Source organism: Sturnus vulgaris, chromosome 4 (genome assembly GCF_052056855.1).
Source record: "Sturnus vulgaris isolate bStuVul1 chromosome 4, bStuVul1.hap1, whole genome shotgun sequence".
NCBI classification, from domain to species: domain Eukaryota; kingdom Metazoa; phylum Chordata; class Aves; order Passeriformes; family Sturnidae; genus Sturnus; species Sturnus vulgaris.
This window is the reverse complement of record NC_142246.1, coordinates 49781398-49804503: the sequence shown is the minus strand read 5'-3', so window position 1 is coordinate 49804503 and position 23106 is coordinate 49781398. Positions and strand designations below refer to the sequence as shown.

Sequence of the window (23106 nt, the reverse complement as noted above, 5' to 3'; positions counted from 1 at the left end):
AGCAATTTAGATGCCTGGTGACCTGATTAGTTTTTAGTAAAACAATACACACCAGAAACATCTAATAAATGCATATATTTATGTCGTTGTTTCCACATGTTCATGGCATAAGGAGGCCAGTCTAATCTCTAGGATTCTTCTTTTTAATGGACAATTGGAAATCACCTCTTCTAGGCTTCTTAGTAAAACCAAAGAGATAATCTAAGAGCCAGTGTGTTAGGGAAACCTCTATGCAAAAATCCCTGAAAATAACTTTTATGGTTGTATTTAAGACTTTACCTTTTCTTAAGCCTGAAGCACATCTACCACGTTAGGTTTTTAGGATTGTGTCTATCCCATAAATTTTTACAAACTGAATTAGCAAGAAAAATCTCAGTAATAAACCTTTGATTAATCTTATAGAAATCTAAAAGGAGTTTTCAGTGCATGATACAAAACCAAGAGCATAGTATATCAAGTTTAGAAGTGCTGTTTTCTTTTCATAAGCTAGAAAACTTAAGAAGTAAACATCTTTTCTCTTCTGAGGTTTCTGGTTAACTGTAAGCCATCTTGCAGCCACAATATAAGTAAAGGTATCCATATGAGCTAAGACTACCAGAAAACAGGTAGCCATACATTGTGACATTAAAAAACCTCATTTCGCATTAGCATTTTCACATGCATATTACAACTCCGCAAAACATTTAAGAGCAGATGTCCTAACACTAACGGTGCAATGCCAGATGTAATTAAACTTTAGGGCTCACCTTTGAAAACTTCTCAATCTGGCATCCTGTCTCCATCATAAAAGTTGTTGTCATGTTGTATCCAGTTTGCTTTCCATGCCCATTTGGCCACCAAGCCTCCACTGCAGCACTCTTGAACATACAAGGGAGAAAGTCTGAGCAACATGTATAACAAGAGGTATCAAATGCACCTGGGGCTCAGGTATCTTTGAGTGAATTACCACAAGCCTAACAAAGGTTTGTGCTTGAGCTATACTAATGCTTTCTCCAGCTGAAGCTCTGAGGTGAAAATCATTTGAAGAGAGAAGTGTGATTTCTTCTGCTGGAGTCCAGGCTATCACTTCATTTTGTGTCCATAACAGGCCATGAGCATGCCAGGATGTGCATGCACACATCTAGCTGCTACTCCTCAGCTAAGGTACACTGACACACTATTCCTCCAAACCCCAAATATCTGTGCCATTGTTTACTGAGCTCTATATCATAGACGTCCTCTCACTGATCCTCTTACCTATCCCAAGCAATATTCAATATACAGCAGTAACACTTTGCAACTGGGACTCTGGTAATATGTGACCATACTGACTACTTCACTTATGTCAAGCTTTTAAGTCAAATTCTTTCATTCATTCGGTGGTTTTCTGCTTTGTCTCTCTGTGCTTCCTAATCGCATCATTAGTACTCCGTAATTTTTACAAACATGAAATATAATCTCTAAGAGAACAGAATATTTATCTTCACTCTAGCAGCCTATTTCTGCCACTCATTCCTGTTGCCAGAATTTTCCAGTTGAGTGTATAACACAAAAAGTGTGGAAAGAAAGCAATAATGCATGCAACCAAACAATGGAGGGATCAGCAGTGAATATATCATGCAAATCATGCAAGGAGTGCCTCAACCTTTTCAAACAAACTGAGGCCAGAAAGAAGCCCAATAATATGTTTTGCTGTAGCTATACTTGGACACAACCATGAATATATCATGAGTATATCTTTCAGCTTCTGTGATACAGAATTATCATAACTGCTTGTGAGGAAGTACTGATCTCTGTGCTGCATGGATACAAACGGAAGCACAGACTCAGCGTGCGCCTCCACAAGGGAGTGTTCGCAGCTGCCTGGAACGACTGGATGTCTCATTGGCCACTAATGATGTCACCCCTTTGCTGATAAGCAAAATGCTGTCATATTGGCAGCACAGCACTTTGCATGGCAACTGCAGGAAGGCTGATACACATCTCGGAGATATGCACCACTCCAACACCTACTGACTCCACAACCTAATCTGCAATAAACTCTTAACGAGAAATAAATTTCTGGTGAGGTCTCAATATCTAACATGCACCACACAAGTCTGTGTACAGAGTAAGGCCTCCGTTAGCCTTATCAACACCTGAGAACACATTTCAGGGCTTCTCACAAAATCAGCTGGTGTGAATTCATGCAGCAAAGCCTTTTCCGCACAAAGAATAATGAAACACTGCTGCCTTTGCTCTGAAGGAAATGCTTCCTTCCACACTTGTTAGCTGCACTATACTAACAGATCTCTTCTGAGTCTCAGGTGGGACAACTAAATAAGCAAAAATAAGTTTTGAAACTTCAGTTTGCAGTGCCTGTTTAACATAATCCATTAAAAGGCTAAGCAGAGACTAATGGCTGTTTTAAATGAAACTGGGTATTGGTAATTGCTCGTGTAACTTGCATGTCAGATGACAACAGTAACAAAAACGGTATGCTTCTATGCTTCTGTGTCAAAATAAAACAAAGCACATAAGTCACAGAGTGTGCATACTGGAATATAAACACCCTGCTTGCTTCCTCTCCATGCAAACAACTGACAAGTGAACTCAAGAGCACACACACAGACAATGCAGTCAAACAGGGAAAACAGACGCAGTGTGCAACAGCAATGCAGAAAATCAGCAGAGCCAGTAAAATATAGAAAAGCAGACCCTCTAATGTTATTAACTGCCAGTATTGTCAGAAGCCCCAAATTCCTGCTCACAGCACATCACTCACTCACTCACTCACTCACTCACTCACTCACTCACTCACTCACTCACTCGTGTGTGCCCTGCAGCAGTGAAGCTCCCTTGGAGAACTCCATCAGGTATGGAGCCCCCTGGCTGGAGCCTGATTTTTTAATTGAGTTTGCTTCTCATTAGAGCACCTTCTACTAGTCAAAAATTCCTTCTGAGATTTGCCTATTCAAAGGACTACAAGCAAATGTAAGCAGTATTCTCCACAAAATTTTCTTTTGCTTTTATACCTGAAAGAGTATCTACTGAGAAGTTTGCGGAATGTTTCCTCTCTCTCCTGGGAGAATCATATATATTGTAGTATATTCTGGTCAATCAGTCCAGTAAACAGTAGCATTTGAAATACCTGCTGCCAGTGAAGTGAAGTGACATAGAGTATCCAAAGCTTATTTACCTAAATAACTCAAAAAAAGGTCACTTAACAGTGGCCCGTGATTACATAATCTTTTTCTAAGGCTTCATCACCTGTTTGGCAGTGAGCTACATAGCTCCACAGACACCAAATTTTAGAAAGGAAAAGAACTGTTCTACCCTGTAAGGGATACAGAACGGTTGTCAAAAGTCAGGAAGAGAGTAAGGAGTGGGAGGGAGGCCTAAAACTGGAATGGAGGCAGAAAGTCACACTGGAAACAAGGGGAAACATTTTGCAGCTGAAACAGCTTTCCACACACACCTCCTTACCTTGTTGATGTTTACAAGCAGCACAATGCTGCCTTCTCCAGGTTGAAGTTTCACACTGAACGTTTGCTGCGTTTGTAACTTGGGAATGTTCACAGTCACAAGACCTGCAATTGTCTTGGAGCTGACTACATCAAAAATAGACTCAACTTCAAGATACCAGTGCTGAGCACTCTTTGCTAAGTGAAGGGGGAGAAAAAAATGGGAATTTAAGGATTATGTTTATGTACCTATTAACATGACCTTTCATAAAAGAAAAAAATTCAAACACCGAAGATTAAATTTAACAATTCTCAGGCTGAACCAGCCTACATGGTTAATCTGCTTATTTAGTGTGTTTGACATCTGAGTCCAACGGAAGAGAACAATGCAGTATGATTTATGTTTCTTAACTCTTTTTTTTAATTCAGAAGATATCCAGGCTTTTTTTTTTTTTTTCGGAGTACTATACAAAAGTCAGAGACCTTGACACCAGTCACTTCATTAGGAAGGAATTTTTTCCCACCAACTCCCACAGATATTGTATTTGCTCTTAGTCAGCACTCATATGAACATAGTACTCTTCGGGAAAGATTGTAATCACAAGCCAGTACAATCACTTTCGTCAATGAAACAAAAACAGTATTAACAGAAAACGAGCCGAATTCATCCCAGACTCACTGGACAAAATGAATGGAGCTATGCTGGGGATGAATTGGGCCCACTGTGTCTAGACTTGACGGGCTATGTCTTTATGTCCCTTCTCCATCCATGTGTCGTGAAAGAAACAAGTTAATGACGTCCCTGAGATCTCTCTGAAGTTACCACAGAGCATCCTCTCTTCTACAGAGCTTACTGAATAAGGAGAGCCAGGGTCAAGGGTTCTCAAGATCTATGTGTAAATTTGCCACTAAATTCAGCAACTGAATTGCCTAGCTACTAACATAGCCTGGCTAATCCTATGTTTCAAATATTACAGATTAACATACAAGCAAAAGCAAATAAAACAGAAAACAGGAAGACCTAGAACTAAGACACATTTTGTATACCCGCACTACTAATAACTCACTTTCTCTTTTCATTTATATAGCCTAGCTCTCCTTCCTCCACAAGAGAAAGAGAGCTCACTCCAAAAAACAAAGAATTGCATTCAGCCCTGCTGTGATTTTCACTGTCTTTCACAGACTGAAGTGCAATGATTGAGTTCCCAAGTTTATATTATACCCAGCATTACCCATTGAACACCAGTTTTCTGAAGTGTGGTAAAGGTTAAAAAGTACCCACCCTACAAGGGTCAGATATTACAGTGCATTTTTCCTCACTTATAAAAGCATATAGAAATTCCAATCCATTCTTAACTGCATGAACTGTGGAGTCTAGGCAGAGAAACCAAGAACAATGAATCTTTTATAGACTCATGGTCAAACGGCTATGACACTAAATCTGACGAACAACAGAAGTACATATGCAGCTTAAATTCAGGTTGTTAATTTACTCTTTCAAACGCTATTATATTTGAATACTAATAAGCTCTTGCTCTGGTTCCAAGCCACTCTCTGCTGAATCAATGAGATTTGCTCTCTCCATTTACCTAGAGAGCAAGACTTTACCTACCAGAAGGTGGAGTTGTGGGATTGTGGGAGGGACCAGAAAAGATTTTCTTTTACTGTATCAGAAAGCACAGTCAGTGCCGGGGCTTTCCATGGAAATTCCAGTCACGTTAATTCTATCTAAGACCTGCAGCTATTTCAGGACGCTTTAAAAGCAGCCATGGAGTGATGTCTTCCTGTTTTATTCATACACAACAAATGTATTCGCAGAGGCAGAAATTTACCCCAGTGCACAGGACCCACTTGCTAGCCTTTACTCCACTGAAGCCTGGGCTCAACAGGCAGTGAAAAAAAGCACGTGGGTGGTCTGCAATGGGGCATATCACCGTTTGCAGAAAGTTTCAAGGGAAAATTAACTACTTTCACTCAGCTGCAGTGATCTTCAGGAGAAAGGAGAGGCAGATCAGAGAGGAAAAAGAGGAAGAGAGTAAACCGGTTTGGTAAGTTAGGTAGCAGGAATGCAAGAGGTTCTCCTCTCCAATTGCAACTTTAACAAAAATCCTTGAATAGCACGACTGCTTTTCTCTCTCAGACTTCAGTTGTGTTCTGAAAACTCGGCACTCTTTGGACTCTGCTCACTGTGCATTTGTTCTTCCAACACAAAACCAAATTCCCACAGCAACTTTGCCTTTGTTTTAAATGAAAGTGAGACACATTTACAGGGAGTCTTGGTGAAAACACATGCCAATACAAAGGGAATTTTTCAAAACCGAAGAGCAGGTGCTAATCTCAATTATACTACATTTATTTCTGCAGTTATTTGGGATTTTAGGCAAAAAAATATTCTTAATTCTAACACTTTTAACAGTTATTGTTTGTACTGTAGTACTGTTTCAATGCCTAATAAAGGTGTGCTGTGGAGAGAACTACACACACAGTCTTAAAAAAACCCATAGAACATTTCCTGAACTGACATTTGGCTTAACAATAAAATGGTTTGTATTCTAAAGGTGAAACCAATAAAAAGAAGAAACAAGAGACTTACCAAAGAAAGGCGTTACAGAAAAGTAAATCAGGTGATAATAGTTATAGGCCTCAATCCTAACATCTTTCCAGATTCCTTGAGTGGGAAAAGAAGGGCCCCAATCCCAACTAAATGAACATTGCTCCTGGAAAACAGAATGATTATATTACAACTGCCTGTTTTTCACACAGACATTGATGCTGTGCCAGAAAAAAAAGACATTTGCTATCTGGGAATAAAATATTGACATGCACTGAAAGAATTTTTCCAGTTTCCATAAACCCAGAAGAGCCTGCAATATTTTTTTCTTAGTTCTTGACCAGAACTTTGCTGCTACTAGCTGTATTATGTAAAAAATTAAATTTTGTATTAAACACCCATGTACAGAGAAATTTTGTATTACTGAAAGAGAAAAATAACACTTAGTATACCACTTCAAAAAATGCCAAGAAAACCCCAAATAGGAAAGATCAAAAAAACAATCCAGGAGATTACTCTCAATTCAGCTGTGAATTATCTTAGTTTGTAATATCAGTATTTAATAGCACACCTAAAAGACAAACTAAGCAGAAAACTGACAATTAGAAATGTTACAGTAGTCTAGATGAACAGTATCAAATTAAAAATCATATATGAAACAGTTTATCTCCTATTTTTAGTTTTAACCCCACAGAGTAATACAAGGAAAGAAATGGATATGTCTGGTGTATTTTTGTAGTTCAGTCATGTTCACTGTTTCTCCCCTTTTTATGGTTCTCTTATATAAAAACAAAGGGAACAAAAACATGGTTGAGAAGTAGCTTAGTCCTGGTACTAACATCAGAATAACTGTAAGAATTATAAAATGCTGGTCAGGCAGAGAAGTACGTACACTAATTTCCATTTAGCTGTTTTAAAACCTGGTCAGACCTCTACTTAACAAATCCCTTGACAACATCTATTCAACTGCCCTCCAAGTTTCACACAGCCCCAGCCCCCAAAGCAAATACAATAGATCTCCCAAAGTCTTGTACAGTGACACAGAGTTCTAAATTTAGAGACTAATAACTTACAGCCAAGGCATACTAATTTGGGCAAACCACAATGCACAAGCCTGGCCTATCCCTTGCATTGCCAGCCAGCCTCCCCGTCTATCTGTCTTGGTTTAATTTTGATTTCCCGGCCAACGCACCAAATTAATGTCTTCGTTTTGAGTTGCCAATTTAAATAAACTGATTTTTCCTGTTGTGAGGCAGAACCAGGAGCACAAGAGCAAGGCAGGCCTAAAACTTGAGAGAGTATAAAAGAAAATTTATTAACTACACAAACAAAAAGAAAGGAAAAAAAAAAATTCAGATTAAGATTTTTCAGATCACTCCTTCCCTCCCTCTCCCAAGCTTCATAACAACAAAACAAACATATAACAAATACTTCAGTTAGTCTCCAATTTAGTCTTTTTCAGTTCACTTCTGGAGAAAGAAGCCTCTTCTTGTTGAAGTTGTAGGAATTTTTCCCACAAGAAGGAAAAAGACAGTTCTTTTGTGGTTTTATCTTTCACGATTTGCATCCGCCCTAGAACCTGCAACCGTGACGCTCCTCCCAACTCTACAGCCGTCCCAAAGTTGTAAAGGTGAGCCATGTCTGACTTATAGGGTATTACTTTTAAGAATGAAATGTTCCACAGCAAAGATTCTCTCTGTCTTCTTTCTCTCTGCTCAGGCTTTATCTTCAGAAAACCGAAATCCCTTTCTTTTCTCAGGGCAGAAATTCTTAACACAGGTGCTCTTTAGTCAAATTATCTATTAAATGGAACATTTCCATCCCCCCATGTTTCTTTCCATAGTTTATAGGAATATTCAGTACATCAGTTCATCCCTACAATTTTACAAAAAGATTTTCAGCCATTTCAGCATCTTCTCATTCTCTTTCCATGTTAAAAACTTATCTCTTACGTCACTGATTTCAGATATCTTCTTATTCCCTTTCATATTCAAAGGAAAGGCTGGAGGCTTTGCAAATCTTATCTGAACACTAAAGAGTTAAAGTTTAACACAACTACAAAAGTTGGGCCAGACTCAGGCCGCGCTGGAGGTGGCAGCTGAAGTGTTAATCAGCCTTTCTGGGGTTGGGCTGCAGCTCCACACTGCTCATGGCTACCCGGGCAGGCCCGGCCCCTCCGGCAGCAGCAAGAATCGGCCTCCCCCCACGCCAGAGCCACAAGCTCGTGAAGGATGAAACTGTGAAAGTCTTATCACAGAACTTTTTCTCCCCCTGGCCATCGGGTCCCCCTCGTTGGCAAACGGGGCCCAAGCGACCTCCCGAGCCTCCCCCCCCCCCACATGGGGGAGGGAGAAGCTCGGGTTGATGTTACCTGCTCAGCCACTGGAAAGACAAAAAGACTCAGTTCCAGATTACTTCCTTCAAAATGTGTGTGCACGGAGCGAACTAACTTTCTTTAATTGGCTGTTGTAGGTATCCCAACCCCCACAGAGAAAATTTCCTTAGGAAGAACCTCTTCTGAGTTTCTTCTTCCTAAGTCAACCTATCACACTGTCAAATTGCAAAAGAGCCTTCCAGGAAGCAAACACTGCATCTATTTCAAACAGAAAACGAGGGGTAACATATTCTTAGAAACATGTCCAACTGAAAGTCATTTTCCCTTTATAAAAAAATAAACAAATTAATCACTGACAGATTGGCAGGTTTCACTAAAAATACTGCAGAGACTGCTATCAGAAACAGTATGTCACAAGAACAATAAGCCTGTATCACTGGAGTACATTAGCAGTGACAGGTTTGTTTTCTGCCACAAACTCCTACTCAGATTTAGATAAGTTTATTGCACTTAATACTGCACCTGAAATGTGTAAACAGCTCTCCATTACGATGTCCTAGTATGTTTGTTTACTTTTAAATGTGACATAGCTGCTGTTGTTGTCATATACTTGGAACTCAAAATGTTTCTGGAAATTTCTGAAGCAGCTTTCAAGTACAGTCAAAAAACTCATTTGAGGAAAAAGCACTAGGGTACTTCTTATAAATTTATAGGTATAGTTCAGTGAAACATAAAATCATTCCAGGTCTCTTTTGCTCTATAAATAAGACTCCAGCTGACTAATTGCCTTATTCCTTCCAAGCCTCTCCTTGCACTGATTTCTCAGAAATAGAGAAACAGACTCAGAAAAACTAATAAACTTTCTAAAAGGTAGAGAAGACAAAAGTAGCAGCAAACAGAAATAAAGAGAGCATCTTAATCCTACAGGACCTTTCCAAAACAACGTGGATTCCACGTTCACATTAATAAATTTTCAAGGAAATTATATTCAGGTTAAAATTTACAGGATCCTAGTCATTTTTTGAGGAGACTCTAGAAGGACTTTATTAGAAGGTTTGAAAATAATTAACAAGAAAGGCATTTAAGTGGAGACAAATGTGCAAAAACACCCAAAAAGATAAATTAGAAAGTAAGATCATCTAAACACAGCTGCTATCTGCTGCAAAGCTATCAGAAATACATGAGATGCTACTCAAATGATAGTTTGCCCTGAGCTAAGTTGTAACAGCAGAGAAGCCATATCTTAAATCAAAGTTTCTGAGTTTCATTCATTTATATTACACTGTTGTTTTCATTGAATATGTACATGTAAGTCACACTTTGCAACATAATAAGATGAGAACAGGTCCCCTGTTAGATAACACTTCTTGGGACATGCCAGAGCTGCCCAGTATAAATAGCACAGCACATGAGCAACAGCAAACACTCACAAAGCAGCTTGGATGAGATTTTTACAGCCTTGGCAATACACACTGGTATTTCCAACAGTGAACTCTATTGTCAGCATACATTGCTAAACCTACCCAGTGGATCAAAATGTAATGCTTACACATTTCCCAATGCTATCCTGCCCTCTTAGCACTAAGTCTCCTTGCTGACTCTGATGAAAACAGCCTTTTAAACATTCTTATCACTTAGATATGAAGCCTGGCCTTCTCATGACTCTTGTATTGTCAACATACAAGATTACAGGTTTCTAGGTAGGATAGGAGAAGGAAGTTGCAATGAAAAATATGCCCTACTTACAAAACAACATTGCAGGTTTCAGAATACAACTGTAAGGACAGCTTGTGGTGCATTCCTCTTTCCCAGCCTGAAGTCAGAGACAGACAGTTCTGTCCCTACCTTTCTGATGAAATTAACGTGGCACTCTCCTTTCTGCACAGGTGGAGGGCACGCCGGAGGGATGCTGTGTGCTTTGTGACATCTGCTCTGCTCTGCTGCATATGAAATGGCTGACAAGAAACGGACTTCAACAAAATTGACCTCCTGGATCACGCTGGTAATATCAAAGCTCTACGACAAAACATAGAACTAAACCATTGCAGTGCTGACATTTATATATGAAATTTACAATCACTATTACATGGGGATTTTAATACCATACATATATTATTCAAAGCTTTTGAAATACTGTCACAGTATGCTCTGGTTTTGAAGGAAAAGAAAAGCTACTTTGAAAACTGAGAAAAAGAAAATCCACAGGAATGTTCTAGATAGAAGGAGATGTTTCTGGGCAAACCACTTTCCTCACACCAAGTTCTCATTGAAGGCTGCAGCACTCTGCTTGCACACAGAAGTGCTTGAAGGGCAAGGACAGTAAGAGAATCTTTACCCTCCTTCCTCATTCAGAACTCATCTGCATTTTTGGGAAGACACCTTATCCCAACTCCAGAAGCTGCTCCATACGAGAGTGCTTCCAGCTCACACTGTGCTGCCAGCTCATCCACCACAAGGCACTGATCTGCCTTGTCCATGAATGCTGCAAAGATGTGGTTCATTCCCAAAATGAGATGAGCTGCATTCTCATCCCCCAAAGGTACAGAGACACATTCTATGCCAGCACCAAATTAAGTATTTGGGGGCTTCCTCACCAGGTCACATAATCTCCTTCAGTGTGGCTGAAGAAAATGAGAAATGTTCCATTTCAGAATTATCCTGTGCTACCAGGACAATATGGTTCCAATGGCTAATACCCATTTATTCCTCAGAGTGCACATTTGTGAAAAGCCAAGTCTTGGCATTTTTTTTCTAATTTGGGAGCAGCCCAGCTAGAATCACTTATTTCTGTAGCATACAGCAGGAAATTAGAAAGCAAATAGCATTCCCCAATCCAGAGCCTTCAGAGAGTCCTTCCTGCAGAAGTTGTTGCCATGTGGAACAGGTGAACAAGGCACAAGCCTGGATCACAGTAACCCCGGATTCAATTTAATGCAGTACACTTTGGTTTTACAGTGAAGGCCATTTTATGAATTGTTACAATCATGAAGTTGCGGAAACATGGACAAACTAATACCACTTCCTAACTTTACAGAGCTTGCTACTGACAAACCTTTAGATACTCTCATCAGTAAATAACTGCAATTTCATTAAAGCACTATGAAATTTTTGATTTTGCTGATAGTAAAAGTAAGTCAAAGAGAAACGAAGTGGTTTGTCCTAGGTTACACAGATCCGCGTGGCAGAATGTCTTATGTCTCAGTCCAGTGCCTCTGCAATAAAATCTGCCAGATTGGTAAATGATGAGATATGGAGACACCAGATTTCATCTGTAATTCAGTTATTCCACTATCATTCTTCCTTTATCTCTTCAGACTTTTTGATTCTTTTAAGAAAAGCAAGGATTGCTCCTTATGTTAATACCAGAATAATTTTGTATTTTAAAGCTATAAAATTAGTTTAAATGTTTTTGCCACTCTCAAGATCATTCCATAATGAACACTCTAATGCTGACATAAGCAAAACTCAAAAATGCAAGATAATATTATCCAAAGTACTATATTAAAAATAAACCACCCTCTTTAAAAACCAAAAGCATGAAAACACACAGGCTTTACAACATGTGCATTTTCATTGCAGTATTGACATGTAAACTATTCTAATACCAATTAGTAAGCAGATTTACAGCTAATAAAACAGATTTAGCTTACCTTTTCTTGGAGCTGGGACAGATCCCAAGAAGCAAGACATATTATTAGCTAAATTGATCCTCTTGCACTGGTCCTCTCATTTAGGACCAATTCTCATTAAGGCACATTCACCTCTAGATATGACCCTGTTGCTAGTGAAAGGTAAGTACACTTCCCTTTCTAACATTTACCATATTACACATGCAGTACTCAGGTCAACACTTTCTACATCCAAGCACCTATTTTTATGGGTACTTGAATGCACTGAAAGTGCTCAGAACAAAACTGCTCTGAAGAAACACAGAAGCACCTTCAGAAATAAACACATTACTTACATATCTGTTGAACATGTTGTCTGTTCTCCCGAGAGTGACACTGTTGAGCAGGACCTGTGCTACTGTATCCACTCCCTCAAAAACCAAATTCACTTTCTGCCACTTTCTACAGAAGAAAACATAAGTGTGAAAAACTGTCAGAATACCTAGAGTTAAAAACACACAGGAGACAGACAATGTAAAAATGTGTATCACTATTATACCAGCAGTTGCCTCAGCTACCTGCAAGAACATTTGACTCAGTGTAGCTAAATTGTACCTTTAAATAGTCAAATTAAGATGACAACTGAAGTAGCTCAAGTCAGCATGTTCAAGAATACAGAAGGTTCACATACCCACCAGATACTAGATGGAATAGCTTTCAATTAGCCTAAGTATTATCTTTTCTCATCTGACAATTCATAAGTAATTTTTAACAATCAATTAAAAAAAAGAAAAAAGACGTAATTGAAGTGTTCCATAGCAACAACTTTGTAGCTACATGATTGCATAATTTGTTTTATCAGATACAAATGTATTAAGGAGATTTTGAGCCGATGGATTAACTTGCAATTCTGCATGAAAGAAGGCACAAAACTATTTCAGACATATCTTTACTGCATACCTGACGTCAAAAGGAGTTTTGAATGTCCTGCTGTAAGTCCAGTTATCTAGTGAAATCCATCTGTACATCACATCATTAAATCTATAGTATGGATCCTAGTAACAGACCAACAAAAAGAAAATTAAAAGATTTACTTAGTATAGTGTTACTACATAAAAAGCATCACAATATCCATTAGATGAACACTTATTTCAATCAGTCTGCAAATGCAAAATCCACTTTACTTACTTAGTCCTGATATTCCTTTTCACCTTTGAAATTTTGCATGAAAGCAAAGCTTTAGTAATATTTGATTTTATTTATATAGGTCAAAACCCTGTCTGCTATAATCACTCAAATTAGAAGGATTTGTTTTTACAGAAGAAATTACTAGTCTGGAAATTAATCAATAAATCCAGAGAGCCTGTGACTTAATGAGAGGAACAGAAACATGATCACCCTCATAATTATGGAGAAAGTAAGACTAATAGGATTTTAAAAGGCAAAGAAACAACACTTTCGGCTTCTAGGGACAGCAGTGAACAAATCTAGTTTAAAATTATTGCAAATAATCCAGTTGTTCCTTGTCAGGTGGACTTGCTGCAGTAAGGATAAATTAATTGTTATATGTGGAGGGATGGAGAAAGAGAAGAAGGAGAAGCAACACAGTTTTGGTTTTGGTAAAAAACTAAATGACTGCTTTTGAGACTAGTATTGCATTTTCACCAAATGTGCCCTTCTCCCTTTAACCACACTCCTGAGGAAGAACAGAAGGCACAGTTGGTCTAAGCGATGTCTTTGGCCTTTCCCGCTTCATGCTGTATTCACTACAGCGGGTCACCGTGTCCTTCACGCAGGTTAAAGGATGTGGCACCCACACAAAGGCAGCAGAGGGGCACAGTGTCCCACCCCGTGTCCGAGCGCAGGTACCCAGCCTGACAGCCCCGTTCCAGCCCCTGCAGCAGCCGCACGGCCCAGCTGCCGCCCCAAAACAAAGAATGGCCAGTTTCTTCTGGCCTGCATGACTCGACCCCGGTTTAGAGAGATGGGAGCTGCTTTAAGGTCTGCTTTGATAGATAGGAGTGTTCTAACACTACCAACACACTTAACTACCCACCCGGAATATCCTAAGTCACACTGAAGAAAATCTGCCCAGCGTTTTGTTGTTTTTTTTCATACTTGCTGGAACTTAATTTTTCTCCCCATTTCAGGAGTCAGCATGCAAAAAAATCACATTTGGGATTTGAAATCTTCTGGAAAAAAACAGTCTTATATTTATTTTACAATTAACAGGGTCAGCTTTGTAATAAACACCCAAACCTATTTACATAGCAGAACAAAATCATAACATCTAAGTGACTCTCCTCAGCAGCACAGACCCTTCTGGAGTCCTACAGCAATACCAAAATCATACAGAGGGAAAGGCGTCACCCTGCCTTTACATGCTGCACTCTATCAATCAAATTTCTTACTACAAGGGAAGAGTTAAAAAGGAAAAGACTCATGACCTGAGTTAAACTGTGACTTCTGTAATGATAACACAGTGTATTCTCTAAAAGTTAAGTCATCATGAGCTTACAGGACTATCACTGAATTTTAAGGCATTCATTCCATTACTTTTGAGGAATGTATCTCAGACTTTTCTTAAGATGCAAGTTAAAGCCAGTAATTTGCATATTGAGACGTAAAATTTAGGTTCATAAAAGAAACTCCACTGAGATCATTGTACTGAGATAATGAGAGGCAAGCATCCAATGTCAGAGACCATGAAAGCCCACAATACGTACTTTAAAATGCACATTTTTATCAAAAGTCTCGCTTTAACATTATATACCATCTTATATATATTTATATATACATATGTATTCGTATTTAACAGTACATACTATTTTATTTCACATTATATTACATTGAAATATGTGCATGTTAGATTTCGATTTTTGCCATTTGTATGTGTGAAATATTTAACAAAAGGCGTGAGAGGAAAGTTACAAATGCACTACCAGCAGCAGACTGTAAAGCCATTTATTTAATGGTCAAACAATCAACATCAGTGCCTCTGCAAAGATGCACAAAAGAAACCTGCACCATTTCTCCCACCGAACAGTTACCAAGGTGTTAATGAACAAAGTCCTGACTTCTGGAAAACACAAACCTGGTTGTCTAGCAGCAGAAATGCAGGAATATTTTACCAGAGGCAAAAATCATTGCCAGATGGGCTCTTACAAGAGCTTACAGAGTGGCATGTTTAAATCTCAGAACGCACTGAAGTTCACTTTCCTGAAGGTGCTTTCTTCTTTCCTAGTCTAAAGCCTTCAGACTTCAAGAAATGCACTACCAAAATAGGTGTCACAGAAAGTGCTAATTAGCCTTTCTGACTCACAGGTATCCACCCTTTCAGATGGAAAGATCACAGTTCCGTGTACCTTCATGTAAAACTTAATAGTTTACTGATACAATTGCTACCTAACCAGTAAGACAGCTGATATATATCACACAGAAAAGCTGTTAAATGCTAATAACTGGTCAGCTGCTTTAACCATGACAAATGTTGATTATTGTAAAGTAAGTCGTGCCAACGTTCAAGCAATGCTTTTAAGACAAACGCATAATCATACTGAAGTCCTCTAAGAAAGCAGAATTACTTCGCCAATACGCTTGTGAGGTTGCTGACGTTTTCATTATTAAATACAACTGTTCGGAGTGCTGGAAGATGCAACCATGTAAGTCAAATTGTTTGGATTTTTCCGAAACAGAATTTCATCCCACGTTAAATCATTTCACATCAAAATGAAAGGCTTAGTTCAGAAAGGTGCATGCAAGGACAAACATTTAAAACACTTAAATGCACAGGGAGAAATTGAAAGATGGTAGGAAATAGGCTGCACGTCTATTAAATAAACTTCACATTCAATAGCTCAACAGCTCAGTGTGTTCCTGGAAGCAATTCATAGAGGGGTGGAGTCAACTATACCTATTTTTAGATCCCACCAAACGTTACAGCCCTGCATTTTCCTGCTCCCTGCAATTTGGGGGAAAAACCTGAAGCATTCAAGCCTGTTTGTTCCCTGCTCCCAACCTCAACGCTGAAAGCATGCAGCAAATCACTTCTTACTAAGAGGAGGTTAAAAGCCCTGCTACGGATCATCAAAAGGAAGCAATTTCCAGGTCGGCTAACAGAAGGACATCAGCAGGACTTCAAAAGCACTGGCGGCACTACAACGAAGGAACTGCCAGCGTCCAGATGGAAGCTTCTCTTTACAATGATTTTAAGTGTGTTATGAATAAGGTATAGTGATTGGCTCATGGAAATGAGGAGGAGTTATTAAGTATGGTGGGAAGAAGTTCTGTAAAGGTTTATAGTTCTTTTGACATGTACTCTTTCGGTTCAGTTTTAAACCCATTTCAGTTCTCTCTTCAATTCTCCCCTCCCCCTGGGTGGTTGCTGCCGGGCAGCTCTGGCTGACAGAGCTGACAAAACTGCTCTGGGGGAAGGGTGCATGCTTGCGAGCAGCAATAGAGAGTGGGGGAACACTTGCTGCTGAGAGGCTTGGCAGGGTAACATCTCATCACCAGTCAAGATGCGAGAGGGGCTCCACCAAACAAAGGCACGGAGTACTGACTGACAGACCTTGGCAAGAGCCAAACCTACTGTAAGGATGAGGCCACGGACCCTAGGAGGAGCCAAATATAAAGATATGGGCAAAGCCACGGACTGTGAGAGGTGCCGGGAGGACATATAAGGACTGCTTATGAATATTCATATCGCTGCTACGAGCTTGAGCGTATAAAAGGCGAAAACGTAATTTTGTGAGCTGAGCCTCTGGTGAGCAAAGAGTTTCACTATGCTCCCAGCGCTGTTCCCCCCTTTACTTTGTAACTTCTACGGGTTCTAATTAAATTTTATTTACTCTTTCCCGACCAGGATTTGAGTTGTTTATAACAAGGGGACATTGGAAAGCTACAAGCTGATACAAGTGATACAAGCTAAGAGCTTCACCTGTTAAGGAGGAAAAGGATGAGACATGAACACGTGAGAAGTGAGGCTCCAAGCCCAAGTGAGCGAGCGAGTGGTGCCAGGCACACCCTGGCCCAATGAAGGACAGCTCCTGGCCCCCCACGCTCCAGGAGTTCTGAGGGGCATGGCACCTGAGTGACACCAGAGTCAGCTGTACCCAGGTGGAAGATTTGTAGGAAATTAAATGAAATTTATTAAATAGAACAAAAAACAGATTCCTTTGCCTTAACATCCTTTTGTTATGGTTTAATTTGAAGTCACCTTGCTCTTCTCCCATAAATTAACTCTGCTGATATTTTATCATGTACACCATAAAAAATACGGATGGTATAACAGATTACATAAAAAAAATTGCAAGTCATGTTTCATGATTTACAGTTTAACGATTCTCCTCTGGGCAACTTTCAGACTGAAAGCTAAATATTAATATATACTTACCTATACCCATGTGCTCTTTGACATCACAAGTGATAGCAGTCAAGACATTTATATAATTTTCACAGCTTGAAGTCAGGCTGAACTAACAGTAGTGATGAATGAGTTATACTCTCAGAGCGTGAGTTACTGAAGTTCCTCCTAAACTAACTAAATTTCAGTAGCTGCTCTCAGAAAGCAGTAAACTGAATGTCACTGTCAATGTGCAAGAATGTTCAAGATGTGTCACAGCAGAACACCAGGTCAAGTATGACAAAAGAGTTAACATAGTAATACCACTGCTTAGTATTACCTGAATACTCTGATGTATTTAACACACCACTATAAATCTTATCTCTTTTAACATCACAAGCTTTTGAAAGGAAAACTTGAGTGTCCTTTAATATTTATGCTAAGGCTTTTCAATGTTTGCACATGTTCTCACAGTTAAGCAGAGCACCTGTATTTCAGTGGAAAATAATATAATAATCAACTATTCCAATAACGAATGCCATCTAACCTGAACAGAACCATAGGATGCCAGATGGAACTGTTACCTAGTTTGTTCCAAAAAAACTAAGTTGTGATGAAGTGTCAGAAAATAAACAACAGCATATTTTATACAAACGCAGAACAAGCTGCAGAAAACCACACTACTTTCCAGAAATGTAGAACTATCAGTTGGAGTACATAAACTTCTGTCTCTTCTAATACATTCTGATATCCAAGTATGACCAAGAGCACTGTTAGCTTCTTTGTCAAGTGCATGCCTTTGTCTAACAGGCCAGAAAATGCAGTGTTACCCAGCCCCTATATCAGCATCACACTTGCAGACCTCTCATAATACTCTATACAAGTCTAAGTGACAACTAGTAAGACAAAACAGCCTTATGTATAAATGCAAATGGCTGCATATGAGAAAATCCAGCGACATATTCCTCAGCATTGAAAATTTACAGGAGTCACCTGCCAGCAAGGAACGGCATTGTGCAGAACCTGACCAGTATGTGGGAGAGGATGCCCATTTCCAGCACACAGACTTAATAAGCAAGTTACCTGTAGGTACATATGGCTTACCAGAACACTGCCTGAAAGAAAATACTACACTGACAGTAGTCAAAAGCAAAACCTTCAGACAAAATGGTTTTGGCAAATCTTCTTCCAGAGCTGTAGGGTTAGCAACAGATTCACTGCAAATTTGTAAAATGTCTGCATTCAAAATGAAGGTTTGCTCTAACTTTATGCAAGTGACTATTACCCTTCTCTATGTGCATTTCTCATATGTTTTTTTTTTTAATTTTACATGTAAATAGTAGTAAGAGCTACAGTGTCTTAATGAAATGTTATTAAAAAAATCAAGCCAAACACATACTCTGATGCAATCTCCTGGCCCTAGAGCTTTTATCATACTTAATCCAGCATTTGAACTATGTTGATTGAACATGAAAGAAAATAATACTTTGGTAGGAAATTCAAGTGTCTTCCCCAAGAGCATCTTTTGAGACACATGTATTTGGTGCATTCAGAAAGACATGTTCCTCCAATGTATATTTTATAAACCAAAGTAAAGATATCTCTGGAACAAATGCTAAGAGGATCCAGAGGGATGAGTAATGAACTGTCAGCGTTGGAGAGATGTTTTTCAATTCAAGTGTATGACCTGCACAGCAGATTAAAGTAAGGCTACAGACACACAATCAGCTAGAGCATCCCTGGGCAAAAACTGTGCATCGACCTAAATTTGAAATGAATCACACAATGATAAATAAATTGCTTGCAGCCTAGTCTTGCAATCTAAGCCACATTCTGAAGGCTTAATATTCATCAGCTTACCCCTGCTGCCCTCCTTCCCCTCACTGTGAGATGCCCACTAAGCTACGTTGCTAGAGTAGGCTCTTCCAAATTTTGTTTTAAATTTCTGGTTTGGGTGTTAACTCATTGAAAATCTCTCGGATACAAAAGGGAAGGATGCAGGGCTATTTGCCACCTGCAAATCACACAGAATAACAGCATGTAGATTTCACCAGGTCGCTGAACACAGGGGTCCGGCTATCCAGAATGATTTTGTTCCCACTAGCTTTGTTCTTCTATTTCCTGGTACAGCTATGGTACCCATCTGCACTTTTGATTACAAGCTGGGTTACTGATGCAGTGACATCTTCTGTAAGATTATGAATAAAGATTCTATATTCCATTGCAAAGAGAAAAAAGAACAAATGAAAAAAAATACCCAAGACCAAAAGTTGTATTTAGGCATCTATAATAAATCTCCTACTTCCATACTTGACACAACACCAAAAAGAGCCGATTTCCAGAGTTAATGAACTCTGAAAAAATGGAGCAACCAGTGATCTATGCCTCTAAAATTAGGGCAGTGTGCATGCTTTTGTATAAATAGAAATATAGGAACATGATTTTAGGCAGCCAAACTTGAAAAGCTTTGGTCACATTCACCGGAGCAAAGAAACCTCAGGACAAACAGCTGGGCCCCCCTCTGAGCACAAAGCCTCACACTGCAATAATGAATGGTGTCACTGACACCCTCCAAACAACCCAGGCTTGCTGCTTTGCAGAGTGCAACTACTGTGGTGACAAAGATTGAGTACATTTAACATCATCTGCAGTAGATTTCAAATCTGCTAAGGTTGCTCCCCTGTTTCGGTATGGTCTGCATTCTGTCTTTTAAACAAAAATACGATTTTAAAACAATTTAGTTATTCCGGTGCAAATTTGTGTGAATGCTTCTTTCCGTAAACTGAGGTTTGTTAAACTGAGTAAGAATGGGTTTAATCTGGCCTTGAGTTATCTGTGCATACCTATACATAGAAATAGGTTATCTCATTCTTGGAACTAGCTAGACACCAGCTGGGTCCAGTCCAGAGGTCTAGCAACTGTACTTGTGCACCATTTTGGTTAACTCAGCATTTCGACAGCAACACCATCAACTTGGCAACAGCTTCCAGTCCACAGCAGGTTCATACTCAGCTGTACTAGCACGTTTTTGGAGCAAGTTCTTACTTGTATTCAAGTAAACATTTTCTAAGTGGCCACAACCAACCATCATCGATTTAATTAGCCAAGCACCCACTGCTGCCCAGTTGGCTGACTAAGCTCTCATGCCTCTGTGCAGGCTTGAGATTCTGCCCAGGCACATGAGAGTACATGATCCTCATTTCCAAATATACTGCTAAATTACAAGTCAGTTTGAAGCAATGCATTTAAATTAGCAATTACATCTTCTCACTTCCTAAGTGTACTTAGTGTGAGTAGTTAAATGGGAGTCTTTCATTACATCACTATCTTGTGTGCCTGAGTCAGTGCATTGGTCACAGTTTCTCCTGGATGATTATTCACACTTCTTGCAGCAACACCTGCCAGCACAACCAAACATCCCAGACGTTGAGTTTACCTCGTGCACAGTTCCCTCCACATAAAGTCTCTCTGCCTCCTGCACATTTGAAAACTATAGAAAAGCCCTACTGAAACCTTAACTCTCAATGTCCAAGATATCACATCGCTTAGCACACAGATGTTAAAACAGATCATCATAGCTCTTCATAGAATATTTCTTTTTCCAATGTTGATGCTTTGTATCTGGCAGTGACACTCTTTGAAATCTATTATTAGTGCTGGGATTCCCAACCTGTGCCAACACAGACAATGCTAAAATTATCCTGCCTAAAGTGTGTCACTTTCTCCTTTTACCTCTCTAAATTTAATCAGAGTATAATAAGTTGAAGGATAAAAGCCAAGAAGTAGAAAATACAAAATGCATATATCTGGAATGTGTTTTTTAAATAAATGATGCACAAGAACTGCACCACTGGGCCCACAACAAAGGAGGGATAATACAATATACTCACAGCATATGACCATACTTCACATTTTCCAGCACAGAACTGTATTTATCATCTTTATAGATGACTTTGTTAATTTCATTGTGTTTTCTTTCTTTCCTTGTTCCAGGTACATATTTTCTTTTTTTTTCCTTTTATAAAGGTATCTTATTTCAACAGTAATCCAGTTAGTGCCACATTTCCTGTCAGATCTGAGTCACAGGCACCTTATGCTAGTATTAGAATACTTTGCTACCCATCTGCAACTGCAGATTTGAAAGTTTGTCCAAGAAAGTGGTTGCTGTGTTTCTATAAATTTAAAAATGTAATAGAGACAAGTGCAAACAGAAGCAGAAAAGCTTCTTCTAAGTGTTAAAACAGGAGTTAGTCTTTTAAATTTAACTTCTTCTGTTTTAGACTATACTTTCCTTAGGCAGAGTGGGTGTATACAATCTCCACTGTTCTGGTATCACCTGCAAGTTTTAAAAGGGCTTTTTAATGGCCTGGAATCTCTAAACTTACTGCACAGCAAGTCAAACTTTAGGACAGTGGGTTTAACTATTCATTCTTTTGAGGCACCACTGTAGGTAAGCATGACTTACACGCTCTGAGGGTATTGCAGGTATCTGGTGTCAGCACCTTGGCTGCACGTCAAAACCACAATCTCACATACTGCAAAGCTTCCATTTGCATCCTCGGCCTCATGCGGGACTGAGGACACTGCAGCCACCAAACGAAGCCCGGCTGCTGCCCCGGCGATGCCCACCAAGCCTGCAGCGGCCGGGCAGCTGCCGGGACGGAGCTGTGTTTTGCGGGGCTGGCTTCTCCGCTCCGAGGCGGGCTGCCCAGGGCGGGAAGGGCTGCTCCAGGGCCCGGCTCTCGGAGTACCGTACCTGGATGAGGCCCCAGCAGAGCAGCGCGGTGTGAACACAGCCAGGCACCTCTGCTCGGAGGGACACCGAGCCATTCCCGCTGCGGAGCTGCCAGCTCCCTCGCAGGCTGAGCACCTCCGGGCCGCCCGCGGCCACCGCCAGCGGCAACAGCAGCACCGACAGCACCACCGCGGCGCGGCCCATGGCGACAGCCACCGTCAGAATCGAGCTGGGGCGGTGCTTCCAAGGAAGGGAAGGAAGGGGAGGGAGGACGGCGGCGCTCCTGGGGGCGGCGCAGCGCGGGGCCTGCGGGTGGCTCTGGCGCTGAGCGCGGCCGCGGAGCGCGAGGGACAGCGGCCGCGCTCCCGGTTCCGCCCAGGCCGCAGCAGCGCCGGCTCCCGGCGCATGGCCCTGCCCCAGCGCCTCGGCGAACGGGCAGCTTGGTTTGCTTCTTTTCTCCAAGAGGCACGGCGGAACAGCGAGAAGAGGCACTACAATACGGGTACGAGTCTCTGGGATGCAGCAAATGCACTCGGAGCTCTAGAAACCGGCAGGGAGGCGGGCAGGGATGAGGAAGAGTTGTGACAACACTGCAGTGGGTTATCAGTATTGGCTCCTCGAGTCATGAGGCTTTTATATGGCCTCAGACTTCCACATCCTTTTTTCCATAAAATTATAGAGGCGTATAAAACCATAACAGACGTCATGGACATCTCAAAGTACAACGGTTTCCTCATAAAGCAGGGCTGTGGATTTTGTTTATAAAAGTTCAGTAAATTAATCTGCAAAAGCACAGAAGCATCAGCTCCCAAGAACGAACATACAAGAACTATGGTTTTCAAATCACACTGTAGCTTTCCCGTGTGTCCTTGCTAGGTTAATCCCTTCATTCACAGCCCAAAAGCAGAAATTAACAAGTTTTTTAATAGCTCTGCGGAAGGCCTTAGCTCCTCTCCAGGTGTAACACCCGTGGTACTTCATGCTCTGTTTCCACCGACCAGGGTGTGCAGGGGGTTCTGGCTCACCTCCATGAACTGGGAATGTTTCACGCCAGTCCCCCACAGCTGAAGCTGTGCAAGACAAGAACAGGAACACCAGAGTTTTGTTTTAG

At 40.4% G+C, this 23106-nt stretch overlaps 1 protein-coding gene and 1 long non-coding RNA gene across 10 annotated transcripts in view; one reads left to right on the top strand and one right to left on the bottom strand.

The window, feature by feature from the left end:
• Window positions 1–22432, bottom strand: part of MANBA (mannosidase beta) — a 53536-nt gene extending 31104 nt beyond the window's left edge. For 7 of the 9 annotated variants that reach the window (XM_014875229.2, XM_088163940.1, XM_088163941.1 and 4 more), the window contains exons 1-7: window positions 22017–22432; window positions 12877–12971; window positions 12273–12378; window positions 10154–10324; window positions 6016–6139; window positions 3445–3620; window positions 747–857 (exon numbers count right to left, since the gene is read on the bottom strand). In XM_014875229.2, coding sequence (XP_014730715.2) covers window positions 747–857; window positions 3445–3620; window positions 6016–6139; window positions 10154–10324; window positions 12273–12378; window positions 12877–12971; window positions 22017–22199 — 966 coding nt within the window. In that variant the 5' untranslated portion in view covers window positions 22200–22432. Of the gene's footprint in view, window positions 1–746; window positions 858–3444; window positions 3621–6015; window positions 6140–7165; window positions 7263–10153; window positions 10325–12272; window positions 12379–12876; window positions 12972–22016 lie in introns of all 9 variants that reach the window. The other 2 variants (XM_088163946.1, XM_088163944.1) reach the window with 2 other exon arrangements.
• On the top strand, window positions 16005–18656 carry LOC148224015 (uncharacterized). Its single transcript, XR_015803323.1, has 2 exons — window positions 16005–16144; window positions 16781–18656. It is a non-coding gene; the product is annotated as an uncharacterized LOC148224015 (long non-coding RNA).
• Window positions 22433–23106: the final 674 nt, after the last annotated feature.